The sequence below is a fragment of the Myripristis murdjan genome, chromosome 4 (genome assembly GCF_902150065.1).
Source record: "Myripristis murdjan chromosome 4, fMyrMur1.1, whole genome shotgun sequence".
In the NCBI taxonomy this organism is placed as follows: Eukaryota; Metazoa; Chordata; class Actinopteri; order Holocentriformes; family Holocentridae; genus Myripristis; species Myripristis murdjan.
This window is the reverse complement of record NC_043983.1, coordinates 19,455,898-19,468,808: the sequence shown is the minus strand read 5'-3', so window position 1 is coordinate 19,468,808 and position 12,911 is coordinate 19,455,898. Positions and strand designations below refer to the sequence as shown.

At 38.9% G+C, this 12,911-nt stretch overlaps 1 protein-coding gene across 3 annotated transcripts in view; it reads left to right on the top strand.

Annotated features, from left to right (window-relative positions):
- Positions 1-12,616, top strand: part of ryk (receptor like tyrosine kinase) — a 43,310-nt gene extending 30,694 nt beyond the window's left edge. For all 3 annotated transcript variants that reach the window (XM_030049602.1, XM_030049603.1, XM_030049601.1), the window contains 7 exons: positions 1,737-1,823; positions 2,686-2,755; positions 3,565-3,697; positions 5,471-5,580; positions 5,718-5,877; positions 8,039-8,175; positions 11,222-12,616. In XM_030049602.1, coding sequence (XP_029905462.1) covers positions 1,737-1,823; positions 2,686-2,755; positions 3,565-3,697; positions 5,471-5,580; positions 5,718-5,877; positions 8,039-8,175; positions 11,222-11,333 — 809 coding nt within the window. In that variant the 3' untranslated portion in view covers positions 11,334-12,616. The remainder of the gene's footprint in view (positions 1-1,736; positions 1,824-2,685; positions 2,756-3,564; positions 3,698-5,470; positions 5,581-5,717; positions 5,878-8,038; positions 8,176-11,221) is intronic.
- The last annotated feature ends 295 nt before the right edge of the window (positions 12,617-12,911 follow it).

The window sequence follows — 12,911 nt, the reverse complement described above, 5'->3', positions numbered from 1 at the left end:
TACCATCTCATGTGAATTTACAAAAACATTTCAGAAGAAGAAAATAAATAATAATAATGATGATACTACTACGAACAGCAACAATAATTAACCTCACTGAGTGAACTTCATTGCTGTCCATCTTGTTTCAACTTTGGTTTCAGAATGTACATATTGTAAATTATTGGCTTTCAACAAATTGATGTTCATGGAATCAACTCAGGATAAATTAATGCCCCGCAGAAGAAGAAACTGTGAATTTTCCTTCATGAGGTACAGGACAACAACTTCCATTTTTTCTGGGTTGACACTGAACGCAAGATTGCTGAAATTTACAGAAAATTTCAGTATCTGAGTCGAAGTGAATAAAGGTATGGATGTAAACATGCACTGTATTGTTGTGAATGCTAGATAAATATTGTTACAAAGCACAGTTGGCAACCGTTTTTTGGGTGAGCAATTTCAAGATGTATTTTACAGTGCTGTGGTTTTTTAACCTGAAAATGAGAGCCTTGTTGAATGATACTGAAAGCTAGTGAGCAGCCGCAGCAGAGTGTCAAGTTTCTCATTACTAAAGCTAGTGGTGAGCATTGTGCATTGACAGTGACCATTAAGAGATACAAGCCGGGGACCCTTACTTACACACTAGATCTTTTTTGAGATAATTAAGCATTCATGTTCATTCATGTTAGAGGCAGGGTACGTCACACTGAGCACTTTTCTATTCTCCTTTCTGGAAGTTTGTTAGTAGAGTTGTTTTGGCCAAAACCACTGCAACACATCTTTGTTTTGTGTTGTTTTGTTTTGTCAGTTTTTTGTCATTTATCACCTTTCATCACATCCCAAGGTTTTATTTTCAGTCCTGTTCCAATCTAGGCCTGCCTTGATTTAAGTATTGCACATGCAACGTATAGCAGCGGTAAGGGTCAGAGTAACTATAACTAGGATGCTCAAAAGCCATTTGCCAACAAACAGAAATATTTTTAATTATTATGCATCTGATTCCAGTAATTTGATTCTGGTATAATCAGCAGGTCTTGTGGGGACCCACATGTACAGATATTACATAAAAAATGACAACAGATAACAAAATAAATCCTATGAATGAATCTTAAGAATGAAAGAAAGACAGTAAACAAAGAGAACAGACCATAAGACATACAAAGGTATGTCTCAGAGAAGGTTGAATTTGGTGTGGACCTGCTAGCTTTCAATCACTAGCATGTCCAAACAGGTATGACACAAGGAAGGGGAGGGAGGGAGACACTTAAACACTAACTCTGTTGTTATTCCTCTTCACCACTCCTGTCGAAACACAGGGCCATGTTGGCCTTAGGGCTGTGATTTTTTTTTTTTTTTTTTTAAATTTATGTTGATAGTTTATGCTCTTAAGTGGCATTTACCTCAGTGAAGCCTAGACTCCTGAGGCAATGTGGCGACAGTTTAGACAAAGCAGGTGATGAACATGCGCGCTTTGCCTTTCAGTATTGTAAGTACACTTAAATAATTCTACGTTGTGAATGGTCTCTGATGTCAAGTAAATTCTCTTGTTTTGGCTCCTGTCAATGGGAGCTCCTCCGGTAAGGTATAAAGCACTGTAATATAACAATAAAGGCCTGTCCATCTCTGTTCACAAATCAGCCAGGCTTACCGGCCAGTTAGTGAGGTGACATTTCAGTCCATGAATGGGATGCCTTTGGCTCTCACTTTTGCCCTTTTCCTTAAATTAGGCTAAATCTTTGATTTGTTTTTCACAGGCACATTTGGCCGCATCTTCCATGGTGTGCTCTTAGATGAGAAGGACCCCAGCAAGGAAAAGCAGGTCTTTGTGAAAACAGTGAAAGGTATGCACTCCATTTGCTATAGCATATACATGTAAAACCTGTCATAGAAATTGTGTTGTCAAATATGTTGTAGCTTTTCCTATCTCCCTTTTGAATATGCCACAAAGTTGAACAAAAGAGGGATTAGCAGGGAAAGTGAACATAGGTGCCATGCTCTAAGATTAAATTAAGTTTCTAATGGGTTTAACAGATGGTCATAGATGGTTTAAATCCCGTTGACAAGCACAGAAATTTTGATATGAGGATTTTTTAGACATTTACACATCTATTTCTTGTTAGATCTAACCACATAGTTTATGTGCTGATGAAAGAAATCCCTTCGGCCGTATTCTCAGGCTCTTCGTTTGCTCAGTGTATCTGGCAATTGGCCTCTGACCTTTCCATTGTCCCATGTTTACTCAGGGTGGGGTGGATACCAGTCAGTGAACAATATGCTCATGCCAGTCTTGGCTTTGTTAAACACTTCACTTCCTCGTTATTTGCCCATGGGGCAGGAAACAATATTGCCTTCCATAACTACCAAACGGTGGTGAAAGCTACACACAGATTAAAGACAGGACCTCAGCAAACTAGGCAAAGGTCAATGTTCTTGCCAAGTTTCTCAGTACAGATATTGTTACTGTTAACAGGGGATTTTTTTTCCATTTCCCATGGGGGTGAAACAATCAGAAAAAATTCTACATGGGGTCATAGAGTTGTTGGTCTATCCTGACTTTTTTAAAACACTCCTCAGTCATTACATGGTTTACTGTGAACTAGCAAAAATGTCATTAGTTCTCAATTTTTGAATCTCTCAGATTCTCTGTTTTTATTAACAAATGGGTGTTATGTGATTTTATTTTTCTGTCATGAAATTCTTCAGATCATGCATCTGAGGTGCAGGTGACAATGATGTTGACTGAAAGCTGCAAGCTTCGTGGCCTTCATCATAGGTGAGTGGTATCAGAAGCAAACCACAATATCAACATATGGTTGCTATATCCATTTTGTTAGTTTTCTCTGTTTTCATGGTTGTAGTGTGCAGTAGTTCTGCAGTTCCTATTCTGAACGTAGCAGTAAGCACTTGAGTTTACTATAACGCCAGCACTGTCGTTCCATCAGAGCAGTTTCTGTGGTTTTCTTTTAAAAGGTTAAAGCTGATGAAAGAACACCACAGATTTATGCAAATGGAACATGTTGTAAAGGGTACTTTAGAGGGGTTAGGAACAAAATGAAAGTGTTGCAGATTAATTCAACGCTCACACATTGCATTTTGGTTAATTTTCATGTGGCACATTTAATATGAGCTTGTCAGTGGTGTGCCAGAAATCTATTGCCTGTTTTAATGGTAGTAGTCCACAGTGATATTAATCCTGCAAATTTTGGCCCTAGATTCATCAAGAAGCTTAGAGAATTACTGTATCACTGTTGTCTAAGACTATCTGTGTCTATGGCATACATGATTGTCACAATATCCCATCCCGCACCTTCCTCTTTCTATTGTTGTGGTCAGAGAGACGATTAGGGCAGTGTCTCAGATACTTCCTCTTGCACTGTCTGGCAACGGGTTGGGGTACTCCCTGCCAAATCATACTATTACCTTCTCGGAAACCCTTTTTTTCCCATCATCATTTCATTCATTGTCTCTTCTTTGTCACGCAAACAGATGATGTTTGAAGACAGGACGTTATTGATATTATACACAGTAAAATTGCCATCCACTCTGTAAACTGAGAAGTTGTCCGCTTCTCCATCTTTCCAGAAATTTGTTACCCATATGTCATGTGTGTACGGAGGACGGAGAGAAGCCCATGGTGCTGTTGCCCTTCATGGCTTGGGGGAATCTGAAGCTGTTTCTGCGGCAGTGCAAGCTAGCCGAGGCCAATAACCCACAGGTGAGGTCCAGGCTCAGCATATGTTTGGTAGAGCTGACAGTTTCACGAGCACAACTCTACATTATATTGAGCCATGTTTTGAGCTATTAAGCTTAATGCCTATGATAAAGAAAGACCTGTTATTAACTTCTGTTAAGGTGAAAAGAACATTTTTGTGTATTTGCTGCTCTGTATCAAGTGACACCTACCAGTAACTACTGTTTACAGAGTTATTTGAGTGAATTTCAATGTAGTCTCAAAGCATATGCTCAGGGCAGAGAATTTTATTTGCTATGCAAAGACAATCAGGCTTTTGTGTGGCGGTTAACCTCAGGGAGTCTTTGATGCGCTTGGCATAGCCACACTCTATCTACTTGAGATGTGGCAAACACTTTGCTATTGCAAGATGAAGCTTGCCACCCGTTTACATTGATCAAAACCCTTTTGTAAAGTTTCAGGTAACACTTCACCACCTTAATTTTCAGCAATCTCATTATGTACTTTTGGCAATTGTAGGAGCTGACAAAGACATAGTCATTAACTTCTTCCTTGTGCTGTTGCAATAAACATCAAGCCATAAATCAGCAGTGTAACAGTAGGATAGATAAAGCTGTCAGTACAGCACTGAGGGAGCAAAACATTTTGGCATTCATTCTGAAAGTGAACATCTGGTTTTAAAGGACAAAAAGTTTAGTAAATGTTTACATTTTCCATATATTATCATTTTTCTGCCAACAGTTTAACTAGTGGAAAAACCGACTAGTGGAAAAAACAGATTATCACAGGCTGTATTAGCTAGCATATATATATATATATATATATATATATATATATATATATATATATTAGTAATATGTGCCCAGACCTTGTTTTGCTTAATATTGAAAGACTTAAATCTATAAGAAATGGAATATTTGGACTGTCCCAACAACAGTTTAGACACTGTCATACCCTAGTTCAAAGCTCTTGTAAGGCGCTTGATGTTAACTTAGACCCTTTGGCCTGAAATGTTTTTTTGTTTTTTTTCCAAACATGTTTCATTTTGTCAGGTCATGTCTGTTTAGGCTGTGCAATGTCCAAAATGTCAGTATTAAAATCTGAGTCACCCGGGAAACAGGCAGTGGGATATTAGCTCAAGATAATAGAAAAAAATGAGTTATCCTTTCTAGAGGTCTCTTTGAACGACAAGTCACATAATTTATACTAGTTAAAATATTTCTCCCTGTTTGCTGTCATATTTCAAAAGCTAGATCTAAATAATATGCACTGCTTTAAAAGGGAGTGCAGAAGCAAGGACAGTTAAATGGTAGTTAACCAAAACAAGAAGTTTTATTTTGAAGAGAACTTGCAACTGTCACTTGAGTTGTCAGACAGATTGTTTTTTGTTTGTGGAAGAAAGTTTGTTCACCACAACTAGGTAATATAAACACACCTGGATGCCCGTTTCGCTTCTTGTAGGCACAACAGCCAATCAGAAAGCTGTCTCTCAATGACAGCCTCTGCTGCCATTTTAACATTCTGACATAATATGCAAGCTGCTTATGAGGGTCAGGAAGGATATGTTTATTTGTGCAACTCCTTTCTTTCACCTTTGGCAGTATGAACATTTTCCCAATGTTTAGTTCAAGCTACCCTCACTGTGCAATTTTTGAACAATCTACTACTCTGAATTAGCCTTTAATCATATTAAGATTGTAGCATTGGAAACAATGTCAGCTACATTTTCTGGTTCCCATTGTTCCCACTTTTTCCCCTTATCTGTCTCAGCTGCACGTTCTGTCTCCCTTGTTTCAGGCGATCTCTCAACAAGACTTGGTTTACATGGCCATACAGATTGCATGTGGGATGAGCTACCTGGCCCGCAGGGAGGTCATACATAAAGACTTAGCTGCCAGGAATTGTGTGTAAGTGCTGATGACTAAGCTAACATTTTTCAACTCTATTTCAATTCTAGTCTATCCATTTTTGAGCTTTATTGTGTAACCCTCAGATTATTTGTGTTTGGAACTAATGTTTGCCCCCCTCCTCCACCCCCTGACAGCATTGACGACAATATGCAGGTGAAGATCACAGACAACGCCCTTGCCCGGGACCTGTTTCCTATGGATTACCACTGTCTAGGGGACAATGAGAACCGGCCTGTCCGCTGGATGGCCCTGGAAAGTCTCCTCAACAATGACTTTTCTAGTGCCAGCGACGTGGTGAGGACAGTAATGCAGCCATTCTGCCTCTTCCAGTTTCTGTTTGTACATATTTAGCACCAGAGACTGGATGTTGCACACAAATAGGATGTGCTAGGACAATTAACCTCTTTACTCACCTTTTCAAATGTTTTTAATTCATAAAGTATTTTTTTTTTTTGGTTGTGTGTGAGAGCACATTGTGCGGGAAATGGCACCACTTACACTCAACCCCTTCTTAGGGGGCTGGTCTCACTATCAGAGGGAAGGGAGGTATGGTGTTGAGCACAATGTGTTTCCGGCTGTTCTCTCTGTCCTGCCTCAGGATGACAAAGGGAGCGCTACTGTAGACAATTGGGAAGCTTCACAGGTCCTCTGAGACACCACTCAGACAGGCAGTGTGCTCCAGCCAGACATACCCCCTCCCCTTTGCATTCCTACTACGGTCATGATGCTTGGCAGTCAACTCCTCTGGGCTGAGGATAAAGAGAAGCCTGGCATAGCAGGGTTTCCCCCAGAAACGTTATGGGGCCTGGTGGCAATGTGCTGGTGGTGGAGTTACGCACTTCAACTGCAAACACAAGTTACTTTGTATTTTAACGTTGTTTTGTGTGCATGAGAAACATTTATAAACATTTATCCTACATTTATATATATATATTCTATAATAAAAAAGGAAGCTGCCAGGTCCAAACAAATAAAGATCTTTAGCCTAGAATTTAGATACATATATTGTATGACATTATATGATATTATGTTATAGACCTATATTATATCATCAATCTCCTACTTCCTCTCCTCCCTGCTCCTTTGTGCAGGAAACCGTAACTTGTGAGTTTCCTTATTCTTCTTTCTCTTCTTTCTACACACTTTGGCATTTGCTATAAGGTGTTTCTCCTATCACCGCATTTAGAGCAGATGAGACACTTGTAATGAGGATATGAATGGCAAATAAAAATGGTTAAAAGTACTCTGCTACTACAGACTAACCAGTTACTAGACTATTTTTTCCCTAATTTGCCCGTGTAACGTATGCCAGAGGTCTAGATAACCACCCTAAGACCCTTGACACTGTGAGAGGGGAAAAGGCACAGGCACTTAATGAACATTTCCCCCTTTCCTGGCTGCTGGACAGAATTCCACTGTGACCCGGAAATAAGCAATTTTACTGGCAGCCATCCCTCCATTTGGTTACTGTTGTTTGAATTAGCCATTTTCAAGAACTACAGTTGCTATTGAGAAACAAACAAAAAGAGATTTTGTGACATTAGGAAAGATCAGGACGTGTTGCATTCAGTGACACTTGAATAGTATTGTTTGGCAAATATGCCCATTCTCCAGCACCTGCGGCACCCCTAGTTCCTGCATGCATGCTTAAAATTTATTTTCTCATGCTCTGGCCCAGCAGGAGACCAGGTTAGGCCCGGCAGCCCACTGGGCTTGTAATACACTGGGGGAAGCCTTAATATAAACAGCCCACTGTGCTCTTGGGAAAATTAAGACAAGCAGGATTATCAGTGCCAGTGTGCATTGGTAATGACACTGACGCGTGTCATACCCTTACCTTAGAGCAGTGGTTACTGTATCAGCAGGACCGAGTGAAAGAATAATCCCATGTTGAGGCCTGCTTGGGAACATGAGCAGTGACCTGAGGAATAATGTGGAAAGAGGGCGGATTACTGTATAGTATGTTCTTCAAGAGAAGCCTTACCTCCCTATAGGGTTTAAAAATAACAATAATAATAATAATATAACAATTGCCCTTTCAGTTGTCCCCTCCTGGGAGGTCACAGTGAATGGTCAGTTCAACACTAGTTGAAAGACAACATCCCTAAACACCAAGCCACCCTAGTGTTTACTTTCAAGACCTTAACAAAACTTGTAAAACAATTATTTATATTTAGTATAAATTTTAAGCATAATTTCCTTGCATTGTCACTGTGGAACACTTTGTATGTTTAATGTAAGTTGGTGCCACTGGATTTCTGCACTTTGATAGAAATTCTTCTGTATGTAGACTATTTAATAACAACACTTTCAATCATTGCAAATATTTTAGAAATTACATCTTAGGTTTAGGTGCTATTGTTCCTCTCAAGGAAATGCTGCAAATGAACACTGGTGCAGACTTTTATAGTACTTTTATTGCTCATCTAGCCTGTTTTGTGTCCTGTTTTCACAGTGGGCTTTTGGAGTGACCTTGTGGGAGCTGATGACTCTGGGTCAGACGCCCTATGTTGACATTGATCCTTTTGAGATGTCAGCCTACCTGAAGGATGGGTACAGAATAGCACAACCAATCAACTGTCCAGATGAACTGTACGTTGCTTTACCCTCTCCCTAATTCACATACACTGGCCTGTACAAATCAAAAAAAAAGAGCTTGCACACACATGCATGCCTACACACACACACACACACACACACACACACATCAGAAGTTCACTCGGCTCTGATTACTACAAAGCCTAGGCAGCAAACAGAGGCTAGCTCTAAGGCAAGCTCTACTACAGTATTGTTACATCTTTGACAAATGACAGCCTACTTGCTTAAGGGAGGTGAAACAAACTTCCATCCATTAATTCATCAGTGTTCTACACTCACTTATTCCTGTTCAGGGTCACAGGGGGTTAGAGGATATCCCAGCATGCACTGGGCGGAAGGCAGGGAAACATCCTGGATGGATCAACTTTCCATTGCAGGATTAACACACAGACAAACACTCTGGCACCTATGAGCACCTTAGAGTAATCAGTGACTGTGGGAGGCAGCCAGAGCACCCAGAGGACACCCACACAGACACAAGGAGAACATGGAGACCACACAGAAAGGATGTATTGGGATTCAAAGTCAGTACATTCTTGCTGTGACGTGACAGTGCTACCCACTGAGCAAACACGCCACCCTTTGCCAAGTAAACATGTAACGGTCTAGTATTATAACAACTCACCAGAAAAATAGGCATACTGAATTCATTTTCTATTACATAACAATAGGTACGCAATAGTTTATGCAATATGAGTTGTAGAGAAATGTGAAATGGCAAAGGCAATCTTCCAGTGAAACTGCAGTGAAAAATGTTAAGATGCAGGAGCAGAAATTTACTGACTAATACTTTCAGAGAAAATTAAGTATCAGGAGCAAGAACAAAAACTGCCAATTCCAGGGATTTTTCAGTTTAACACTGGCAATAATTGCTTACAAGCATCAAGCATGTGTAACATTGACAGGCCATCATACAAACTGTTGCAGTGATTCATGTAATTAGTTAATCTTCATCATCTGCAGGAAATATTATAATAATATAATTTTCCTCTTCATGTGTACTCTCAGTCATTCTTGTGGTGGTTATCAACATAAACACATAATATGAATTCGTAAACCTCTTCAGTGAGCCAAGTGTGTGAGAGTTCAGCTGCAGCCAGGCGTGTTATTGCAAGCCCTTTCTAAATTAAGCCTGCTGTTCATGGGACATTGTTTGTATGATAGGGTAGCCAAATAAAATTCAGATACCTTGCAGTAACCAGTGTTGGTGTTAACCTGAAGCTTATCAACATCCTGCAACTGTCAAGGAGATGGAGTGGCCATTTCAGAGCTGGATTCACAAAGCCCAGAAGTGTCATTTTCTCAACAATTTAGGCCCAGTCCCCAATATATCAAAGTCCTAATTAGCCTGTGGAACATTTTCAGCCTGACATAGGGTCTCAGATCTAATTAAAAGAACTTAAATTTAAGTGGTAGAAAACCAAATTTTTTGAGTGTCCTATTCACACAACTTCAGCCTCATTTGCACATTTAGATGTTGTGAGTTGTATGCAAAAACTTTGAGAGAATTAAGTATCCATTTTTCTAAACAAGACTGAATCGTAGCCAGGTAGATTAATTTTTGTCAGTTTACGCATGATGTGGTTGCACTAATAGTCCAGTCATTTTATGAAAAAACCTAGGTCAAATTGCAAGAGAAGCAACTGATTTTGTATCCCCAGTATGTCCTGAGTGAGGGAAAAAAGTCCCAAGAAATCCCATTGGCAGAAAGTTTTGAAAATCACCTATATATGGCCATATAATACCAAAAACACCCTTTTTAACACACAGGGGAAAGGGGTTCAAAATTTTACTTTCAGACATCACTATAAAAATTCACAAGTTGATTACACACACAAAGACAAGAAAAAAAGTCAGTTACAAGTTCTTTGAATTATTCTGTTTACACATGCATATCACACATTATCTGATTTGATATGCGCTAATAAGGAATATAAGGAATAAAAGCCAGAACAGATATTTAAACAGTGAATTAAAAGGTTACTATAACCTCAAGTTTACTATATATATATATATATATATATATATATATATATATATATATATACACACTCACACACACACACACACACACACACACACACACACATATATATATATATATATATATATATATATAATTCAAAGAACTTGTATTTGACTTTTTTTCTTGTCTTTGTGTGTGTAATCAACTTGTGAATTTTTATAGTGATATCTGAAAGTAAAATTTTGAACCCCTTTCCCCTGTGTGTTAGAACAGGTGTTTTTGGTATTATATGGTCATATATAGGTGATTTTCAAAAGTTTCCACCAATGGGATTCCTTGGGACTTTTTTCCCCTCACTCAGGACACACTGAGGATACAAAATCAGTTGAGTTTGCTTCTCTTGCAATTTGTCCTAGGTACCCTAATTTACCCTAATTTTGGCCTAAAATTACTGGACTGTAAAGGACTGTTGAGTGTGGAACCTGCAGGGAACCACTTTAGGAAAGATTCTTGTCTGTCTAGTTGTATGGTATAATCAAAATCACTCATTCACAGGCAGTATGATGGTTTGATACACAATCTACATTATATAAACCCGTTTGCAAAAATAAGTAATTGATATGTGCGTTAATCTATGTTAATTTGTTATTTGCCAAAATAAATGAATAATTAAAAATGGATTGGAAAAAGTGACGGCCCTGTTTTGAATAAAGGCAAACCCACTGAATGATTACCGGTCTGTTAAATATCTGAACATGTTTCCTCTTGAATACAATAGGTGGTGAGTTGGTTACTTCCTTCTCCAAAATATTAGAGGTTGCAAAGTAGAACCTTGAAGGTTAAGTATTGATAAACATTTGATTACATCTTATTCCTTTATCAGTACTGTACAGGCAGGTCCTGTTTCGTGACAGCACGTGTCCTGTAAATGTTTCTTGCATAATCATAGGTACCTCAGTTCAGTACACATTTAGATTTGTGTAAAATTAATTCAGTTCTGATTAATGTCTTTTTGTGGCAAAGGATCTGATTGCTGACCCATCTTTATACTTGTCTTGTCACTGTTCTTTTTAGGTTTGCAGTAATGGCTTGCTGTTGGGCCCTGGACCCAGAGGAGAGGCCGAAGTTTCAGCAGCTTGTTCAGTGTCTCACAGAGTTCCATGCAGCATTGGGGGCCTATGTCTGAACACAAATGTTCAGCTTTTTTTGCTCCAAGAACAGCAAGACCAGAAGCTGATGGACAGTCCAAATCATGAGGAATGCATTTATAAAATTGTGCCTTATCGAAAGAAAGAGCAGACTTTCACCCTGGTATTTCTATTTTGTACAGTACTTTGGAGTTTTTATATAGTTGAACTACATTTTACAGCATAGCAAAGTGACACGGTTTGTTTTCAAAGCAGAGTAAGTATTCTTTGTGGAAGTCATATTACATATGCTTTGAAAGCATTTAGAAATGGCAATAGCGGTGGACTCTCCTTGCCAAGACGGCCTAAATGATGGATAGATGTCCTCATCTTTACAGCACATCACTATTTAGAGACTGTCTCAAGACAACCTTATGTGCCATTGTACAGCATCATTTTTAATCGACTTAAGCCCCTGACCACTTGGTTTTTAAGACAGTATTTTCCAGTTTGTAACTTAGTGAAACAGTATAAATTGTTTTAGATAAGCTGGGTGAGAGTAATTCTACAACACACTGATGTGGGTACCAAAGTAGACTTGTGGCATCTGTATATTTTTAACTGTTTTCTCAACATGCTGCTTCACTCTGCAATGATAAACTTTAGTTTGGTACGAGAGGCCCGTTGGGAGCCACTTTTATGTTTGATGAGTGGCAATTGAGAGCTTTTCTTACACCTCTCGAAATGGTACTCGGTGTCCTTTGAGAGACACAGTAAAATTGGGCCACAGATGAGTTTTCTTTTTTCAAGATTCACCATGCCAGCAGTCACTGGAGACTTCATGGTTTCTGTAGTCCAAACCGTCAGAAAATTTTTGAACCTGCAGTGCGGATCAGACTGTGAATGCCACAGCCCAACAAGGTCAGCAGTGCATACATGTATGAACTTGATTTTAAATGACATGAACACTGTTTTCAGTTCTTTGGAATGCCCCCCTTCCCTTTAGTATTATTATGTTGTTTTTTTACCTTGTATATACCCACTTTCACAAATTTCACTCTTCCAAACAGGGTTATCTTTATTTTTCAGTTTATGTTTGATTGTTCTGCGTCAGAACACAGCCTTTCACAGGATTTTTAGAATGATTTTTGTGAATAACTAGAACACTAGTAATCACTGTGAAACACAAAACTGCCTAAATGGCTTGGTCTAATGTTTTTCTCACACCTTTAACATCTTTGTGATGTGTCTTTATGGTCACTGCATGTTGAATTAAGGGTATCTTGTAAACTGCCTCCTGAATTCATAAACACAAATTAAACAGGATCTGTTAAATATTGAACGGGTACTCATTTTTCAGTCCCCTCAGATGCATGCAGTATCATTTCAGTATTAGCTTTGTACCTGGTTCCTGCACTTACCCCAGAACAATAGTGTCTTTATTCTGCTCATCACCTCAAGTCACAAGTCTTATGGTACAATATTTCTTTGATGTTAAATTTGGAAAGCTTCAGACCTTAACAGTTCAACCATTTTCCATTGCCCACTTGTTGAAAAAACTAAAATTACTCATCAACAGAAATATCTAATCTGGCAATCACATGGCAGCAACTCAGTGCATTTCAGCATATAGCCAA